The 21,862-nt window shown below is 35.3% G+C and overlaps 1 protein-coding gene across 1 annotated transcript in view; it reads left to right on the forward strand.

Annotated features, from left to right (window-relative positions):
- VAV3 (vav 3 guanine nucleotide exchange factor) overlaps nt 1–21,862 on the forward strand; it is a 278,797-nt gene that overhangs the window by 240,113 nt on the left and 16,822 nt on the right. The window contains exons 21-24 of the mRNA XM_012730192.1: nt 7,891–7,956; nt 11,982–12,016; nt 15,920–16,036; nt 16,604–16,691. Coding sequence (XP_012585646.1) covers nt 7,891–7,956; nt 11,982–12,016; nt 15,920–16,036; nt 16,604–16,691 — 306 coding nt within the window. The remainder of the gene's footprint in view (nt 1–7,890; nt 7,957–11,981; nt 12,017–15,919; nt 16,037–16,603; nt 16,692–21,862) is intronic.

Below are 21,862 nucleotides of genomic sequence, written 5' to 3' on the forward strand. Positions count from 1 at the left end.
AGGTCTGCCGCACCATGTGGATCACTTCTGGGGTGAAGATTGAACTCATGCTGAAGTGGCTTTAGCTTCTTAGTACTGTGCTTTAACCTGCTGCACCACCAGGGAGGGCCCGAGTGACCTTAATTTTAACAGGTGTTTACCTCAAAATATTGATTAAATCAGGGCCCCTAATTACAGGACAGGAGAAAAAAGGCAGAATGTTACTATAAAAGAACCAGGGCAACTCGGGAGAGGTGACTATAGGCGATAATAGACATTAGTAAAGGCCTGTAAGAAACATTTTCCCTGGGTGATTGCCAACTGGCAGTGATTGAATAAATCATAAACTGAATTTGCAGGAATGTTTCCAAGTGTACAGACTGTTATGGGAACTGGCAAACCTCCTGACAAAGTAGGTGAGGTTCCAGTTGTTAACTCTTGAGATGGGCATTATTGGTGAACAGTTCTGACTTGTAATTTTCCTATGTTTGGTACAAGGCAAGGTGTAGATCATGGTGGACTTTGAAGAGGGTACTGTGATCTCCGTACAGGTTCAGAGACAGAGAAGTATCACCCCTTCTTCTCCCCATAAAGTAACATGATTAAGGGGGATGTTCTGAGGGAGTCTGCTGTACTCCTTTTTCTTCCATTATTATCTTACTATAGAAGCTAAATTTTTCCAAAATTACTGAACATCTCTGTCAATCGCAAAATGCCTTCATGGAGTCTGCAGCCACATCTAGCAAGATTGACTTGATGCCACAGGTGGTTTCTATAGAGGATGCATAGGCCCTTTCTTACAGCTTTGGGCCCAATAACTTACCAAGTTATAACTATAGGGATTTTTAATTATTCATGGTATTCAAATTCCTAAAGAATGAATAAATGAGTATTATTACTGAGAAGACAGTCCTGTGAACCCTGGAAAACAAAATACTTTGCACTGTAAAATGAAAGTTCTTAAAGATCTGGAATTCTCTCATCTTCTAGAAATAAGTACAACCAGATTAAATTGCTGATGCAAAATATCCCTAATTAAGAATAGGTGGATCTGATGTTTTTTGGCCAAGACTAACTGATTGGAGAATGGTAATAACTTGGGAAAAGTGCTCACTTAAGCAAAACTTTAGTGGCAAATGAAACTTTAAAAAATCCTTGGATCAAGCCCTACTTTTTCTCAGATGAGAATATTGAAGAAAGGTTAAAGACCGATGATCAGGAGGCCAGGAATATTCCCTGTCCATATCAGATTATTATCTCAAGAGATTTTTTTCTCATCCAAAACTCTATAAAAATCATGTCATGCTAATATTAGGAAGTCAGTAAATTTTTCATTAAAATACTAAACCTGTTATTAGTAGAAAAAAACTCTTCTTTAGAAACACCTAATGCTCCTTTGACCCCTGAATGTATACAATGCTGTTCCTCAGAATGTTCCTTTGTTAGGAAGATGAATGTCACCAAGGATAGGAGCACATTCTTTAGTTGTTTGCCAGTATTAAGAAAACCAGTTTGTGTATTTTGGACCTTTGTTGAGCCTGGTTTACTTTTTGGGTGCATGGAGGTTATGTGGCCTCTCTCCAGCTAGGATTTTTCTAATATGTGGTTGTATGGTAGAACCTTGATTTCTTTCCAGATTTTGTATTATGTAACTAGCTGGGATTTGGCTTACTTAGATTCAGATTGGTTTTTAGTTTTGGATTTTTTGTTTTCTATCAGGATATTCCTTTGAATATCCTGAAAAACCTAGTCATTAGGTTCTATTTCAGGATTGCAACTTACCCAGAAATTCTCTGGAGAAAAGTCCTCAAAATACCCAAAAGGGGAGATCCCATCCTTGCTGAAGAAATCCAGGAACCTCACAGAATACATTTTTCCGTATCAAGAAAAATATTTTGTAACATCTCATTCTGCTGTTATACCCATCACACATCTACTAAGTGTAGAAGTGCATCTTATGGCTTGTGAGTGCATTTTTTTTCTTAGTGTACATTTCACAACTTTTAATTTTTTTTTGTTTTTCACACTTCTGTCTGCCAAAATTTCAAAGATATAGTAAACACAAACAATTTTGTGTTTATTCGGAAGACTACCAAACATAATCAAGGTCTTTGTCATGTATTTTGATGACTTGATGCAATTATAAACCCACAAATTGAAGATAAATTTAATTTCAAAGATTCTTGGCCAAAATGTAAGCCATTTTTGGAATTATTCAGAATTCTAAGTCTGTAACAGTCATTTAACTACAGTGAACTATGCCAGGAATATGAACTTCATAGTCTTTTGAAAGCCCTTAGGAGTGTTTTCTATTTACACATTATACAAAAATGAAAGATACTATTTTTTTAACAAAGAAATGACAAAAACACATGGCTTTAGTGTTCTTTTAAATGTATGCATGAATATTTCAGAATTCATTGTAATCACATTCAGCATATCAATATGCATTATGCTTGGCGAGTTCAGGGTGTCCACTGGTGGGAAATACATATGTTACTGATTATATAAAAGGCATTTAATGATTAAAGATTGTGTATACTTGCAAGAAAGGGGAATTTGAGATAAAGAAATGGACTATCTGGAATGGAGTATTTCCTTTTCAGATGAACGTTATATGAGAGTCTCGTGTTCTTGTGACTTAGCAAACTTGCCTAAGGACAAGGGGCCAAGGGGTCGGGCTGTTGACCAGGCGTATTTATTCTAGTAACAAGTGAGTAGGTCAGCTAAAGATGAAAATCTTAAAATGAAAAATTTAGAATAAACAAAAGGCTAAAAAGAAAATGCTATTTTTAGCATTTGCCAAGTGCTTTTCCACATGTTCTTTGTGTACCCTCACGCACCCTGGTGAGGCATGTGTGACAGCTCTTGTCATCATCCTTTCACCATTGAGACTTTACTACATGTGCAATTTTTTTTTTAGAAGAAAAATTGGGGACAGAATAAGCTTATCTGAAGCCATAGCCCTAATGTGTGATACAGCACCGATGTGTCTACCTACAGTGGGTAGAACATGCTGCAGCTTGATCATGGCTTGCTTCTTACTGAGGTCAATTTCAGACTGAGTCTTTATCCTCCTTTTCTAGTCCTTTAGCTCCATTGTCTTTCTTCACAAAACTGTCAGAATAATACAAAAGCAGAGCTTATTATATGCACTGTTCTTTCTGTCCACCTACCCACCCATCATCCATCCATCCATCCAATCAATAAACTAATTTATGTATTTGCCTGTGTTCTCATAATTTGCGACCATACTGGGCAGCCCCCGTCCCTCATACACTTAGACTGCCTTTCTGATGGTGGAAGTGTGACTAAGCAGGGTGACAGTCGCCCTAGCCATTACCCATGTGTGATAAATTGCTTAGTAATCTCCACAGCACCATCCTGCATACGTTGAAAGTGTTTAGGGCATTGTAACTTGGGAGAATTTCCAATCTTTCATAAATAACCATTAATCTGCCCCTTTTACATTCAGCTTACCACATCTGTTTCAAATTGTTCAGTGCTATTCCCGGAGTGCATTAAAGCTCCAATCCAGGTGGTATTAAGGGGATAAATGAGCCACAGGGAAAAGACACTCTGTATTTTTCTTAAAGCAACTCTTTCTTCTTTTTTACAAAGTTAGGAGCCAAGTAATTTATGATTAAGATTTTTGGAGGACATCCTCTGTCATTTTAAGCCATTCTTGTCTATGGGTTTTAAAAATGCTATTTTAGCTCTGCCAGTCAGCATACATTAATGTTTTTTTCATATAGGAAGATTGTATATATCATTTCTACCAGCAAATTTAAAGTCATTTCAATTCATTATCATTCGCTGTGGATTCTTATAGGAGAAAAATGAAAAATAGTTAAAACCTAAGGTCAGTTAAAAATGAATAAGTGCCCAACTACACATTTATAATTTTGATGTTCAAGAATTTCAGAGAACGTTGTCAATAAATTTAGTTTGATACATTTTTCTACAGGAAACAATTTGCTTTTCAAAGAAAAAGGGCATTATTTTATAAAGTATAATTTAATATTATGTTGCTTGGTGTCTATTCTAATTTATTTAATGAAAATTATAAAAATGCATTTTTTTAATCACATGCAGCCCATAACCTGTTTTCTTAGGTAATTTCCAAATAAAGCATCTTCATAAGAATGACCCAGCCTGTGCAGCTTTATTTACCAAAGACTCTCACATAGTACTAGAGCATGCCCTGCAGAATAAATGCAGATAAAGATAACATTGTATGATACATCAGATGACACGTCACTATGAAAGAGGAATGTTTTCAGTTAACCTTGAAGATGTTAAAGGACTCGCAAGAACAAATATCAGACAGGAGGATAACTAAAAGAAGATTTCCTATCTCTGGGATTTGTAATATGAGCAAAAAAAAATAAATGACAAGTTGATTATCTGACCCAGAATAAAATGACCATACAGGAATATAAAGAAGGAAATTCAGCTAGCTGTCTCTCAGCAAGGTTAGTAAAACCGTCAGGTAGATCATCACATAAATTAATGGCATTAAATCATTGGCTTTGAAAATGGTTTATTTCATTGCTGAAGTGTTCAGTATGTAGGGAATTGACGGCTGTGCCACCCATTAGTATTAATGAATTATCAGTGTACAACCCACACACATCTACCAGGGGACTGAGACACCCCCCCGCCCCATGCACTCCTTTGTTTTTGAATCTTCCAAATATTGTGGGATGGCCCTTCTCCTTACTAAGGAAATGATTGGATAAAGCAAGTATTAGTTCTGGAAGTTAACACTAACATTGCTTCAGAATTAGTGAGGAAATGTAACTTCAGCATCTTTTAAAACAAATTTCTCTCTTCTCTTTTGAGCCTCCATCAGTATATAACTGCAGACCACATACCCTTGTATTTTGCACTCAAGTAGCATGGCACGCTGCCTTTCCATGTAAAGGACAGGTTAGTGGTGCAGTTCCCAAGTGTCATACTTACTTGTTTCTCAGTACCATGCTTCACATACAGCAACATAAAGATCTTAACCTAAAACAGGAATGAAAGAAGCATCCCCTCTGGCCTTAGGCAGTGACATCACCCTCTGGGATGCTTCTCTTCCCTCTTGATGTTTCCCTTCTTCCTTCTAGTTACACCAGTCTCTGAGTTCTGCCTTCCATCTTCTCCCTGTAGTTTCTTTCATGACAGTCTTGTTTCTGTGATTAAGTTTTCCCTCTATATGATTGCCATCTCAGGCTGCACTGTTTAGATGGATTATAAAATCATCTCCACCCCTTTCACCTCAGTATTTAATTTCCAGTCTTTTCCCTCTCTGCCAGTTCCTCTTTCCTTACCATGGTACAGCTTGTCTCACCCTCATCTACAAAATCATGCCCAGCCATAAGCCAGCTCCTATAACAATGTCAGTTTCATTCTTCTTAAAAAAAAAAAAAAAGCACATTTACAAAAACCCCATCACCAGGGAGAAATTCAGATATCAGAGTCAGGCTGGTTCCTTGCTTCCTTGAAGTTTTATTTCCCAAGTCCTTATTTTATGAACTTGATGTTTATAGAGACAGTGAGAACTCTTAGAGCATATGAATTTGATGCAGGGTTTGTCACTTTCTAGCTCTATGATCATGGGAAAATCATTTAACTTCTTTGTGTCCCATTTCCTCACCTATAAAACAGAGACAGTAATTCAACCCAGCACAAAAGATACATTGTAAGGATTAAATATTCACCAAGAGTAGTGTCCTGAATAGTAAAGGTTCAGTAAGTAGCAACTATTTTGTGACTCCATTTAAAGAGAACTACTTGCATTTCCAGTGCACATCCTATAATTTCCTACCCTCATGCCTTTTCCTTGCTGTGTTATGTTCTCAGGATGTTCTCCATTTCCATATGCCCTAAACTTTTTACATTCCACTTAACTTCAGACAAACCTCTATATTCAGCTGATTCTTTACATCTCTATAGCTTTTTGTCTGTTAACAGTATTTAGCTTTTTCTATCCTGTGTTATAATAAAACACATACATGTATTTGCTTTGAAAAATATAGGGGTCAAGAGGAATCATGTCATACATTTTTACATTTTCCTCTGTATCCCATAAAATTATGAGATGCTCTATATGTTGAAAAATTAATGAATGTTGTTCATTTACTTTTTTGCTGGTACTTAATTGAGGTGCAGTTGCAGAACGTTGCCATGTTTAATATCTTCCTACTTGGTTATTAATTGATCTTTCTTTCTGTCCTTGCTCCCTCCTCCACTTTTTCCTGCCTCTGAACTTTCCCTCCTTTCCACTCCACTTGGAGCTTTCTCTTTTCAAGTCCCACCTCCCTGTCTACCTTTTCCCCTCCTCCTTTTTCTTCTCATACTTTTCCCCAATTCTAGATTCCTGTTCTTCAAAGTTTACTTTATAAACTCTATGGTTAGAACGGGATGCTACTTTAAGAGGAAGATATTTTTGTGATTTTTTTTTTTGTTACCTCATGAAAAATGATAGAATGGGTCCTCCCTGGTGGCCCAGTGGGTTGACGCACAGCACTAAGTAGCTTAAGCCACTTCAGCATGAGTTCGATTCCCACCTGCCCCAGAGGTGACCCACATGGTGGAGCAGCTGACCCGCCAGCTGCTCCCCTCTGTAGTGTTCTTCATCAGTCAGCTTGTTCTGCTCCCCACTGTCTCTGGTGAATCCTCTCACCGCCCCTGCATCTCTGGCCTGTACCCCAGTTCTCTAATGCATAAATAAATAAATCTTTTAAAAAAATGATAGAACATGCAATGTCCAGTCATAATACTGTTTAATTATATGAGGCTCTGAGATGCTAGCAACTGTTAAATAGAAAATTAAAAAGCCCAATTTCTGCAACAGAATTATTCTCACAAGAACTTTATAATTATATATTTTGGCTATTGTTTGTCTTTCTGGAAAAATCATTAGCTGTTGTTTGGTCAATGCCATATGTGATTTTTACTTGGTCAAAGGTCTCCAAGATTAATTTTAGTGGGTTTTTTTGGGCCCATTTTGTGAATAAGTTTTCCTTATTCGGTTAATTTCTTTGCTGTTTTCTCATTTCCATGCTATTTTGAATGACAATAGTTTCTTCTAACATTTAAAGTGTCCTCTTCCTTTATTAGTATTATCTTCCTTTCTTTTAAATCTAAAAATCATCTTAACATCATATCATTTTATGTTTTCCATTTTCACATGCTCCCAAATGCCTCTGTCTTATTAGAGTGAGTTCTCTTGAGTTTTTTTTTTTTTTTAAGATTTATTTAGTTGTGCAACAGAACTGGGGTACAGGCCAGAGGTGCAGTTGCGGTGAGAGGATGCACCAGAGACAGAGTGGGGAGCAGAACAGGCAGATCAATGAAGTGCAGATGAAGTACACTGCTAAGGGGAGCAGTGGGCAGGTCAGGAGAAGTCTGTTGTGTAATGTGGGTCAGCTCTAGGGCTGGGGATCCAACTTGTATTACACCAGCTATGCTCACTTACAATGCTGTGTTTTAACCGGTTGCACTGCCTGGGGGAGGCCCCATTGTGAGTTCTATTAGAGATACCAGAAATAAATATCTAAATCAGATTCCTAATTAATGATGAATGGGCACAAAAGCAATATGTTCTACTTCTAATAAATATGCACTTGAAAGATAGCAAATGCTGTTATCTCTACATAGGATTGAGTAGTATATTGAAAAGTTGAAATTGAATTCTTTTTCAATAACCAGATCTGAAAGCACAGGTAAAATAAAACTATTTCTAAAAGTCTGCTTATGAATCTCTTCATGAGCTATAGTAGTTTACTACTTAGCACTGGAAACATCATGCAAGTTTTCCTGGGAATTCTGAGCCACAGCACTATATCTACAATGTTATAGATTTGTTGTTTATGGTAAATTTGTTCTCAATGTTGACATTTTTTAAAAAATATAATTTAGGGTAGAAACTTGGCATCCGGAGAGGTTGGATTCTTTCCAAGTGATGCTGTCAAGCCTTGCCCGTGCGTAAGTACAAGTTTTTTATTTCTTATTTTGTTATCTTTTTGATGCTATAATGATTGTATAAGAATGTGTACACAATACTAGTTAGGTTGTTCATTAATTTTATTAATATTTCCCTGAAAGATTATATTATTTTATGTTTGAATGTTAATGTCCAGTGTTACTAAAATTCCAAAATCATCATGATATTTTCACATGTTGAGGAAGTATATCTAAGAGGCAATTTAACAGTAGTGTTTTAAAAAGTTTAATTTTCTCCAGGGTTTTAGAAGGAATAAGCCAAAGCTACAGAATAGATGCATTACATGTGTCTTTTTTTCCCATTGAGACAAGAGTGGTAGGGTCCAATCTATTTTTTTATTTTGTGTTACAGAGAGATATTACATTTTAACTAGTGTGTTTGAAAGCATGCTAGAAAGCGTGAAAGTTCAGATTCTTCAATCAAATGTCTAAATACATTTTTCTATGCTTCAGTTTGTCATTACTGTTTATTTAACATAATGAAATTTTCTGAAAACATCAAGCATATGATAGATACAAGGAGAATAAAATGAAAGAGTATTTACTCACATACTATTGTGGATGAATATACCATACAATGTACTCTCTGATGCTTTATGAGATTTATAAATTTATGATTAAAGTGACATTCTCATTATAATATAGTGTTTAGGGTAGATTTTTCTATGGTTTTAAGTTCTTGACTTCAAGTAAATGAAATTCCTTTATTAATATGAAGGAGATGGTGGTTTGAAGACAACAAAAGACTCCTTAAGTTGTTTTGCTTGCTATATTTATATTTCAGTCCTTACTGAGTTTCTAAAATGGACTGTCTTTTTAATATTATTAAACTGAATATCTACTATCATTGATTTCAAAATGTTGTTTGTAAAATAATTCACTTCACTCATTTGAAGTTAATTTCAAAAGCAAAGGGAATAAAAAATCATTAACTTTTCTGTTGGTTCAATGCCTGTGACACATATTTTTATCTTCTATGCTATGATTTTGAAAAATTATTGAAATTTGATACTAATACCACTCTTACTTAATTAGATAAATAAAAATGTTTGTTTAGAGAGCTTTCTGCCATTTGTGTGAACAACAGTCACACTTCCTATGCCCTAAGTGGTGATATTTATATATAGGCAGGAGAATATAGGTGTTAAGAGACTATCCATTCTAACTTTAAGATGGCTGGGAACCTGAAGACATAAAGAATATTAGACATTTCATATACCATGTACTGTTTTCTTTTGACAGTCTCATGAATTTGGTGTAAAATTAGCACCTGAGGTTTTACTGAAGGAATAGCCTGGTACAGAGTATGTACTTAATACATTTTGTTATATGAATAAACAAAAGGGGAAAAATGAAAACAAGAATCCTTAGCAGAATATAGGAAATTGACAATGGCATATGCTAATTAAGTGAACTTGTAGGGTCATATTGAGTGGTATTTGGTGACCCAGTTAATTCCTAGAAGGAGAAATATGTTCAGAATCTTAGTAGACAAAGTTTTAGAGGAATGCATAATAATGGATTGGTGTACCAGGATTGTTTTTATAGCATAAACTTGATGAATCATTGTTAAAATATCACTGCTTAATGAAATTATAGATTCCTTTGTTGCTTGTAGGACAAGTTAGGTAAAGGTAAGTAGAAGAGATTGGAGGTGAGAGGATAGGTTAAGAGAATTTGAAAAATGATAATTTGTTTAATCCTGGAACATAGCAGGGATCAAAGGATGGTAATGAGCATTCTAATATGAGCTTGAAAATTATTCTCAAAATTTCTGAATTATATAGATAAGAACCTAGACTAAGGGAAATACAGGAGGAACATAAATCAGATGACTTTATTTCTGGTCATATTGTGACTGGAGAGAGAGCCTGGAACTACTGCTAGTTATTGCTCTGTGGATCCAGGAACCCCTAGTGTGTGAATAAGAAGAAAAACATCCTGCAAGAGAAGATATACTTATTTTGATTCTGGATCCAAGTTGAAAATAAAAAATAAGAAAAAGGAAGCAGTCTCTCTTAAGAATCCCTAACCTTAGATCCAAAATCACATAGGCTTTTCTCTTGATTAACTGCAGGAAAACTTAAAAAAAAAATAGATTAGAGGAATTCAAATTCCCTGTATAAACTCTGCCTCATTCTGAATGAATGGTGCAGACTTCAAGTAGCTCAGATTATGTTAAAATAATTTAACTGAGAACTTATTTGCTTCTCACCATCCAAGAGACAGAGTTTGCAGATGGAGTAAAACCAAGTGAACTCACAGCTTAAAACAACAGCAATGAAAGAATGCATTGAAAAGAAACAAAGCCTCAGATAAATCTAACCAATAACAAACCCTAAATCTGACTATAGAATTGAGGTTACTAGATGGTAAGGGAGAAGGTAAGAAGAATCAAAAACTGGAGAGGGACAGAATGGACTGTGTTAGAGGACATTTGGTGTCTTGCTTTTGGGTGTGGTGTGGTCATTTACAACTGAAGGCTATGATCTATGCTATAGTATAAGATCTTGTGCTACCTCTAAATCATATACAGTGTTTTAAACCAATATCGATTAAAGCAAACACTCTTTGAAACAACATAACCAAATCCAGAACCTCTAAGCACTTATTTTAAATTGGCTCATAGTTTAGAAGATGCTCCTGGTTCATCAGACATCAAATAGACTCACTGAAAATTTAGAGGGGCTGTTCTCAGATAGCTTCTCTACTTTAGAATTTTATGTCCACCCCATAGTTTCATGAATCTCCAGCCTTACTTACTTAAGAGAATACACTGTTACAATGTGTGTTTCTTTACCTTCTCTTCTCCTTGTTCTTCTTTTCTCTATTTTGAGAAATTGGCTTTGGAGTAAACAAACAGTTAAAGAATAGAGAGAAGAGAGAAGGAGGAAATATTTCAGATTTCAGAGGCTAACATAAAAAGTGAAAACCACTTGTGAAGTTAAGATAGAATAGAAAAATATTTGTAGGATTTAAATGAGTATAATTTACTTTCAACTATCGTTTTCTGTATATCAGGGTTTTGCATGGTGTGAAATTTAAAATATGATCCATAGGATAAAAAATATTTGAATATAAATAACTTTAGAGATGGTCTAAAGAGAAAGATAATTGTATGATATAGGGCAACCTGAAAGGTCAAAATAGTAACAGCCAATTATGAAAACTCATATAACTAGAGAAATAATCACATTGATCAGACCTCTGCAGTCCTACATATTTTACTTTTACAAATGATGATAACAACTTTTCTAATCTCTCAATACAAAGAGACTTGATAAATGCCATGGCAGTCTCTAGCAATGACTCAGGTGAGTTGTGAACTATTTTTTATCTAAGACAAACTAGGACTTTATAAAAATTGCCCCCTTCTACATAGTATGTTCTTGTTATTACATGAATATTAATTTATTTTCTAGACACCATCAGCAATTAGAAGTTTTCTTCTTGTGATAACTCAGAAAATGCAGTATTTTTCTTTTTGCAAAGTCCTATTGTAGAAACAGGAAAAATGAATATTCCCCATTACTTTGTCATGCATAGAAGTTTCTATCTTGGTAGACTTCAAATTAAGTTTAGAATTTATTTATAAAATAAGACCGTGTCCAGTATATATCATAGATTTTGCCTCTTTTCCCAATATCTTGAGAAGTCAAAGTGCTATATAACTTTGCTAGTACTTTCATTTTAATTTTCTATGATAGGATTAAACTACCTTGATAATAAATACCAAAAGTTTCCAATTCAGAATTTTCCTTTTATCTCTTTCCTTGGAGATATCATGACAGTAAAATGGATGAAAGAATGAATTAAAGTAAAACGAATTATTTTCTACTTATCTGACATAGTCTGTGATTCACTCTGTATAAAATTGCCAATGGATAGTTCCAGGACTGTGTAACTTAGGGTTTTATAGAGCTGAGTCAGCTGAACTGAATTAATGATTGATTTCTAAAAGCTTCCTTTGAGTAAATTTAATCTATTTTTGCCTTTTTACATTCTAGGTTCCCAAACCAGTAGATTATTCTTGCCAACCCTGGTAAGTATTGAAAATGTTTATGTAGCTAAATTGAAATACCATACCCTTAGGTTGAGGATGCCTTAAATGCAGAGGCAGAAAACCACATTCCATCTTCATTTGTTCTGGCTAAAGATGTCTTTGAATGCAGCACAACACCATAATGAATTTATATATTGCTGATCTTTTCCTGTGTTTGTCTGAAAGTGTGTGTGTGTGTGTGTGTGTACACTTAACTGTGAATTTAAAGTTTATTGCAATCTTATCAAGATCTTGGGCATAACCAAATATGCAGCTTATATTTTAGAAAAAGATTTCATAAGACAGGGGATTCCTTTCTTTGAAGTAAAAAATTAGCCTGCAGAGATTAGAATATCCTTAAAATGCAATTTATTACATGTAGTATGGAAGTTTGTACCCACATCTGAAGATTTGTGCCTGTATTATCCCTTGTAGACTAGTATTATCATTAATAGAAAACTAAGGAGGCAAAGTGGACAGTGATTATTATTTTTTGGTCATGGTTTTATGGTGACAGAGCTATCTTCAACTAGAAAAATATCTATTTAGGATTCAGAGTACTTATCATATATGATAATAACTAATACATATTGAGCATTTACCATGTGCTTGGTATTTTATACATTTTATTTCACTAACAAATCTTTTAAAAAGTTTATTATTTTTACAGATGAGGAAAAAAAGATTAAGGTCATGTACTTAAGTACTTTAGCCAATGTATCAAGTTAAACTTTCTGCACATTGACATCTTATCTGTCAGTGTATAAAACATAGGCATATTTAGTCACTTTTATTTGTTTTTCTGAATTTTGTTTGACTCCTTTATCATGACCGCATCTACTTTAATTTTCTTGATACTGAAGTACATGTATGCACATTGGATGTCAGAACATGCATGAAAAAAGATACTCTGAGTGATAGTGTACTAACTCACTTTGCAAGAATAGATAAAACTTAAGTTGTCTGATAATTTTATATATCCTCATTATTTTCTGTTATATAACCAAAGCACGGAAAATGCCAGACTACTGCAGGAATAATACATTGTCCTGCCTACGTACATGATTTCATAATTAGTCCCTCTTGCCTCCCCTAGAAGCCACCATGGAGTCTGCCTTCTGTAATCATAGCCTTTGCTCATTGAATCCTTCTCTGGGCTTCATCATTAAGCTTTTTAAAGAAATACTAGCAGGTTTGTAATGGAACTGGCAATCTTTGTTATATTATTACCTGGCTTAAGGAAAATTTGAGGTTTCCATGGAATTAAACACTATATTCTTGGCAAGAGTTAAATTAGGAGAATAGAGTTGATAACATGGAGAATCAAACTGAAAAAAAAATCAGGAAGTGACACATCATGAGAATGTTGATTATATTTCTTCCTTTTTACCCACTTTTCATATAACCAGGCATGATAGTTACAATGGTAATGATTTTAGAGATAAGCATAATGCCACAAAATACATTTATGAGATAATCCAAGGTACCTGGGAACTATTCAGGAGCAGCAGAGCTTCTGAATCCTTTATTCTATATTTAAATGATTTTATTGCAGCAAAATTGCATTATTAAATTATATAAAAGTCCCATGTGCACCATAGTGAATCAACTTGTCTATATATTTCATTAAATTCATTGCTAAAAGTCTAATTCTGAACCCTTTAAAACGCATCCTTGTCAATGTAAAATTTTATTGAAAACATGATCAGTTAAAATGGTATTGCACCTAATGGCAAAAAAATCAAAATTTCAGATAAGGGAACAATGTTGAGGACATGGTAGAAATAAAGATATTTCATAGTAGAATTTACTTCTTGCACAACTTGGATGGGTTATTCATACTATGAAGTCAGTTTCATGTGAAATGCTTTCTGCTTAGGAACAAAATGATCAGCTATACCAGAAAATGCTCCCTTCAATTTTAGAAATACTAACCTGTTTAGAGAAAATTACACTGAATGATGACATGTGGTTCTCAAGTCATTGGGAAGTTGAATATCATCCACTAGATTCTCTGCATTATTTCTATATTTTAAACTAAGTTTATCCCATATTAATTTTTTTCTCCTCTATAGTCCATAAAATGAAAAAGAGAATCAAGACACTTATCTTTAACAATTTGCTTTTGGCTACCATGAAGGCAGGGATGAAGCATAAACACTGGGAAATTGTTTGACAGTATGCATGCAGAACAGGAGATAGATGCTGTAGGCCCTGAGCTTTCTTCCAAGTAGTCAGGCAACTTACCTTTTCTACCTTTGCAGGGGAAACTAGAGTTAAAAGATACATGATGTGGAGAAATTGGCCCTTGGGACTTACGTTTATTGCAGCACTATTTATGATATCCAAGATATAGAAGTAATCTAAATGCCCCAGAACAGATGAATGGATTGAGAAGATGTGGTATATATACACGATGGAATATTACTCAGTGATCAAAAATGATAAATTCATGCCATCTGTGGCAACGTCGATGGTGCTGGAAGGGATTATATTAGTCAAAATATGTCATAGGAGAGAGAGAAATACCAGATGGTCTTACATGAAGAATATGAGGAAACCAAACAAAGGGTCAAATAAAGATAGGCCTTGAAAGCTAATCGAGGTTCTGAGGTGGCATCCAGAGGGAGAGAGGGAAATGAAAAAGTGAAAACAAGATTGTGAAAAATACATTAGACCAATGATTAAGCTACCAGAATGGGGATATAGTGGGTGGAAGAAAATATTTAATGTAGGTTAAAACTGAGTATTTATACTGAGATACATGAGTCTTTATGTGAACCAGAGAATTTCTGGCATATTAAATCTTGAATAACTTTTAATCAACCTAAACAAACAAATTTTCCTTTAACTTTTATTACCCCAAATCTGATATATTTTGCCAATAATTGCTAGGTCTATATTTGAAGTAAATTTTCTCTAAAGAATATTTTAACATAGAATTTGTACCTTTGATTGGTATTTTGGTTATGGAAACAAATTATATTTTTGCAAACAAATGTTATATAACATTTGTTTGGAATTTGGGGTATATTTAAGGCCAAAATAATTTAAGAGGAACTGAATTCTAATTTTGAAAAAACACCTACTTTTTAAAACTAAAATGTATTCATTACTTCTGATTTCTTAAGAAAATCAGCTACTAAAATTGTGGACGATAAGAATTAACCTTATATTAAAAATGATTATTGGGCCCTCCCTGGTGGTGCTGCCGGTTAAAGCCACTTCCACTGCATGAGTTCCATCCCCGCCTGCCCCGGAGGAGATCCATATGGCTCGGCAGGCCTCTCCTGACCCGCCCGCTGCTCCCCTCAGCAGTGTACTTTGATCGTCTACCTGTTCTGCTCCCCACTCTGTCTCTGGTGAATCCTCTCACCCTCCACATCTCTGGCCTATATCCCAGTTCTGTATGAATAAATAAATAAGTCTTTTTAAAAAATGATTATTTAAAGCAATTTAAATTGTTACTACATCTTTCTTTTAAAAGCTGCTCAAAGGATATTTTATTTCATGGTATACATGAAACAGGAGCAGTTTTGGAACGTGTGTGCGTGTCTGTGTGTTTTGTGCAGGACAGTCCTTCACTTTTTCTTCTTGTCCTTGAACTCTGTACAATTCTCTTACAGCCAGTGTCTGCTCATTCTATTCTTTGACTCATGTATTTGTATGATAAATGTTTACAGTCTATTTGGCATTTTCACTTTACTCTTCGCTTCATATAACTCTTGTTTGCATGAATTCAAGAACCTTTCTGCATTTCTTTTGAAGCAATGTAATTAGTTAATACAGATGTAAAAGCAACTTAGCTCTTCCCCCCACATTAAAATCTGTACTTAAACTTGTTTTTAGCTCCGTTCTCTTGCAGGTGTATTTCCCAAATCTTTGTGTCTTTGTTTCTTGCAGGTATGCTGGAGCGATGGAAAGATTGCAGGCAGAGTCTGAACTTATTAATAGAGTAAATAGTACTTACCTTGTGAGGCACCGGACCAAAGAGTCAGGAGAATATGCAATTAGCATTAAGTAAGTAGGACAAGTACTTTTACAGAAATAGATTTCCTGTTTTCATAATTGCGTAAGCCATCTGACATGTATTACACTGAAGTTGAAAAATCAAGGTTCTAATTGCAGCAGATATAATGCATCCTTCCAGACAGTTCATTAATACTTGAAAATATGTTAGAAAAACAGTATTAAGTGCTATAGGCTGCTAATTGGTATATTAGATTTTTTTATAGCATTATACTTTGGTGACTTGATATATGTGTTTCCAGTAAATTCTAAGAATATACGTTAATAGATTTTATTTTATTTTATCCATCTATAGCTTCAAATTGGACTGGCTAAATAAATTGGGCATAATGATTGGTCAAATCTAACCCCCCTTCTCACTTCAAGTATTGGTTGTATCTTTAACCAATCTAGTAAATATATATATTGTTAATTAGCTGTCACCAGCATATTGGCATAGGTATACATTTTGTCTCCAGAATGAATTCCTATAATGTTATTGGGGCATGCCCTCTGGTAATTATTGATTTTTACTGATTAAAAACACATTTATATTCATAAGTTATTCATTGCCTACAGGTATAATAATGAAGCAAAGCACATCAAGATTTTAACAAGAGATGGCTTTTTTCACATTACAGAAAATAGAAAATTTAAAAGTTTAATGGTAAGCATTGATTAGTTCTTTTCAATCTGTGGTCTGTTTTTTCTGTTATTGGAAAGCTTAATTTGCAACCAGCTTAATTCTTTATTTTCTTTATTTGCTCACTGAGTAGTTGTTCAAAGAAAATCAAACTATAATTTTGTGACAAAATCCTGAAAATTCCCACTTAAGAACTGCAATTAAGCTATTCCCTAGTCTTTTTTTTTTTAATTTTATATAGAAGAATTGGGGTGTTGGTTGGAGGTACAGGGGGTGAGAGAGATATGGGGGATTCACCAGAGACAAAGTGAGGAACAGAACAGGCAGATGTACTGAAGTACACTGCTGAGGGGAGCAGCAGGTGAGATAGGAGAGATCTGCTGCATCATGTAGGTCAGGTCCCTGGCTGGGAATCAAACTCAAGCCAGAGAAGTAATAGTGTTGAGTCTTAACCCCTAGACCAGCAGGGGTCTTACTTTTGATTGTCAACTAAGTTTGTAATTTTTAGGTAATATTTAAGAGTCCACCCTATTTGCCACTCAGAACAATAGACAGATTCAAATACAAGCAACTTCCAGTTATTTGTACAAATTTTGCCTTGTGTTTAAATGGCACACAGGAAATTAATCTGCATCTCTCCTCTTCCGTCATCTGCTTCTACACCTTCATTCAGACAAAGCAAGATATTTTAAATTATGTCTTAAAATATTGTTAACTGATAAATACCTCTCGTTTAAGTTCATTTCATATAGAATGTCCTATTATTTCAAAAAGAAAAGATTCCTATTCTATTTGTATTTCTATAGTATTTTCTGCTACTTTAAATTATCCATGTTACTGTTCTTCATTGCCTTTGACAAGCATCACCAAGGTAACGTTTTTACCACACATAATTGTTATTTCATAGGGATTTATATTTAAATTGAAATAGTATATTCTTGCCAGGTTGCTTTACATAAAGATCATTTGAATCCCACAATTTTAAAAAATACAACTTATTAATAATAATATTATACATAGGTAAACAATACATTGACTATATATGCAGTGCTGACCATAAAGAATACATTCATATTTCCTTAGAAGCAGTCTCAAGACTGTTTCTCAAGTTTGAGTTTCTTGAGCTAATAAGAATTTGGATATAAGACATAAGATGCATTTGTAGCATGTGCTAAGTACTTTGAGTGTCATTGGGAAGGTTCATACATTGATTGACCCATCAATCAAATGCTCATACTGCACCCTTCCGGAAAATATCTCAAAGTCTTTAGAGATGTTAACATCAAAGTTAGACTGAGAGTAAGAGAGCCTTACAAAACAGGACTGCTTGAAAGCCATATCTAAAAATTTAGCACTGCTTTAAGATACAAGCATCAGTGTCTTAAAGAAAATGAAACATCTTGAGGTGAAGAAAAGTAAGAAAACTTCTCTGGATGTCAGTACCACATCCTAATTCAATAAGCTATGGATGGGTTGTGAGAACTTGTAGAAAATGTAAACTCTGTCACACTGGAAGCTGAAGGCTAGTCTCTCCCAGTTGGAAGCAACTTCTATTCTGTTGGAACAGCCGCCTTGTGCACAGAGAGGTTCTTTCTAAAGTGGAAGCCTGGGAGGGAGGTGGTCAGGGTATGCACAGATCGTGAGTGACAGCCACAGCTGAGGCGTGATAAAAGCATGCACAGGGCGTCTCGACGTCACGCCAGACAGGCCAGCTTGAGCCTTCACCTGCAGAACTTCCTTGGATAATAATGAGGCTGCTTCACTGTATTGTAGTTAACAGGAGACTTAGAAAAATGCTGTGAGACCAAAGCTGCCTGCCAGCCCTGCCAACTTTGAAGTAACAAAAAGAACTCCCATCAGAAGGGACAGCAAAGAGGATGAAAGGAGTAGTCACTGAGGGTCCGATCGATTCAGCTTTGTGTCACCTGGGTTCAGCTCAAGGATGTTGCCAGCAGCCAAGGTTAAATGTAAAAAGTCAGTAATTTGCAATGACCTGGATGAGTGGGGTTTCTGCATAGAAAACTGATTATTGTAAAAACAATACAGGTCCATAATTCAAATAATTTGTACCAGAGAGTAGTGTAAGTTTCTGCATGGATGTTCTGGCAAAAGAATTAAAAAGACTTGTCATGGAGCTAAAATAAGCTTCCTTCTTTGGTATCTGTGAAATATCAGAAATGCCACTGCTAGAGATATATTCATATGGTTTTTTTCTTCCATTTCTGAGGCTCTCCTGTAAGAAAGCTCATAAAACCATGGATTAAAAGGGAGGGGAATAAAAATTAATATAAAAATGACACATTTTGAAAAAATCAGCAAAAGGAAGTAGATGTACAAAGAAAATCAAGAAACTGAAAAATGTCTCAAAAAACCTTTTGTCAGCTTTCACTAATAACCATAAAAATTGCTGAGGAGACTGTTGAACTCTTCTGGAGCTGCTTCTCCTCTTTGTATCCATTGGCTGAACAAATATTTATTGAATCTGTGCTGTGTGAAATCATTGTGCTTTTGCAGAAAGGCCTCCACTACTCTGAAAAGTCTTTCAGATGAGTACACCCGTCTGTTCCATTCACATCAGTGCTGTCCTTCGACCCAAGCTGGGAAATACTGCCTGGACCCTGGATCCTGAGAGAGGCTGCTGGTTCAGTAACCAGCCCTCTGGGAAGGGCAGTGGGCTCATGAGGCTCCCTTGACTGCACTCTGCAGCAGAAGGACTTCTCCAGACCAGTAGCACAGAACTTCAACCACTTCCCACATATCGTATGCCTCATGCCATTATATCAGACCTTATGTCATTTATAGCCAAATAGCACAATTCCCATTACAAATAGTGGCTTGTGTTTGGGGATTGTTTCTTCAGAATAGTTCTGATCCTTCCATCACGGGTAGCACAGTTATATTCTTTTACCTATGAAACTTGTTAGGGCCTGGAATTACATTTCAATTTAGAAAGATGAAAAATGGAAGCAAACTCCAGAATGTTCTTAAAATTAGCCAGTTTCTCAAAGAGAAGATAGGCTTTAGGTGGTTATGACCTAACTTTTTTCCTTTGGGTTTCAATAGCTTGGTTAACCAAAATCTCTGCTTTTCTTTGCCATTAAGTTCAAATTTCAAATCTCTGTATCCAGATTACAAGGCATTAGATTTGTTCTAATTTTCATGTATGCCAGACAACCCATGTGCAAATGCTGTTTATAAATCATCTTCATTGCCTGTTTCCTTGGTAATTGCAATGCCTGGCTCTCACTCATTATTTTTCAGAGACTTGAATTGTTGACACTGCTGTGTCAGTGTGAGATAAGGAAAGCTTAGTGATTTCTTTTGTTTAGAGCCTTCTTATTTACTTGTAGTACCTGAAGGTCAATGACTGCTAAAGAAGGGGTGGATTAGACTAAAATACAGAAAGCATAAAGTCGTAAGTTGGAAACGATCCACAGTGGCACTATTTAATTCTACCCCGTTAGAAACATGTAGGAAGATTTACCCTCCTAAGCCTGTAAAAATGGAACTAAAATATCTTCATGCTTAGTGAAGTGATAAAAGAATGTTTTGCAGGTTACTAAGCCTTTAGCATGACCCTAGGCCTTATGAAAGCTATTTTTTCTTTTTTAAAATTAAAAGTGGGCAGGTATTAAATGATCAAGTCCCTTTCAGTATGGTGATTGCATGGTTTCTAGTCAACTTCATATGTACTTTAATTCATACTAATTCATAATAAAACATGTAAAATTCAGGTCTCTTATAATAAAATTATATTGACATTCAAAATTATCAGCTTATAATTGTTTTTCAGGTTTATTTTCATATTTTTGCTAAAAGAACAGGTTTTACTCAGCTTAAAAACAAGACTATGAGGACAACCCTTTGATATCATTTGTATGAGCAGTATTATATATACAAAATATATTTAAGTACAGCTTCTCCAGAGACCTTATAAAATTTTGCCTTTCATTTAAAAATAATTAATAGTAAATATTACTTTCTCAGTAAAATTTATATTATGACCTTGCCCTTGTAAATTATGTCAAGAATCACCATAATTATAAATGCCATATTCTGGTCATTAATGCTATTTTAAGTATGTATATTTCTAGTGGTATTCTGATTTTTTTAAATGTTGGTCAGATTCCATATTCCTTTGCACCCTCAAGGACCCTATAATCTGGATGCAAGGCAGAAGAGAGGATGGAAAAAATATTATTTTACAGAGGTATAGTTATCGTCTAGGTAAAGCCCTAACAACTTGGGTATAAGAAAACACTCTTACTTGTCCATCATGGACATGTTAGCAGATGTTCCATTTTCTGTCTCTCTTGTATATTTACCTCTTCCAGATGTTATTTACTTATAGTAGGGCATATTTAAAATCACAAGCTTTGGAGATAGACACCAGCTCTACCACCTTTGCAAACCGACCAACCCAAGAGAGAGCCAAGCTTCACAGGGGACAAGACCGTTCTCTTTTTCTTCTTTGAAGATCATGAGAAACGATGTTAAACACCTGGCCCATGGCTAATGGTAGCTGTTAACAACAGTTACTCACATGTGCCAGGCATTTCCTATATTCTTGACTGTAGTCTTTGAAATGGTTTATTATCCTCATTGCATGGATGAGGAAGTTGAAAAGTCCGTGTTTACTTCAGCCAATCCAGGTTGCCTGTAGTTTGTAAATGTGGACTTTGTCACCTTGGGCCTATTCCCAGCCTGGCTGCTGTACTTAAAATAGTCCTTCCCTTCTTCCTGGCTTTTGAAAATTTTACCAGTTCTTGCTCAAGCTATCTCCATCATGAAATCTTCCCTAATCCTCCCACTGGACCCACAGAATGTCCTCCTCTTGCTTTTGAACTCCAGTTGCTTGGGGAGAGACTTTGTGGAGAGTTAGAAACCTCTTATTCATAGTAGTTGGGGCCCTTGGGTCTTCCCACACAGCACTCATTCCACAACTCTTTGAGTTTGGTCATAAATAATTAGCAAACTGTTGCTGACTCTTTTTTCAGGTGATTTTTGGCCTGATTGACTTGCCCTGGAAACTTTGAACGTAACTGATAGAGGCTTAGTGTAGAAAACTTGGGATGGGAACATCACAAAACCAGAAATAGGGGGTGGAGGTAACATCATGATTGAACCAGCTACAGAAATGAACAATCTTCAAGCCTGGTTGGGAAGTCGGCTATGGGGTTTGTCAGCCATTACAG

This window comes from Condylura cristata, unplaced genomic scaffold (genome assembly GCF_000260355.1).
Source record: "Condylura cristata isolate star-nosed mole 26May11 unplaced genomic scaffold, ConCri1.0 scaffold00026, whole genome shotgun sequence".
NCBI classification, from domain to species: Eukaryota; Metazoa; Chordata; class Mammalia; order Eulipotyphla; family Talpidae; genus Condylura; species Condylura cristata.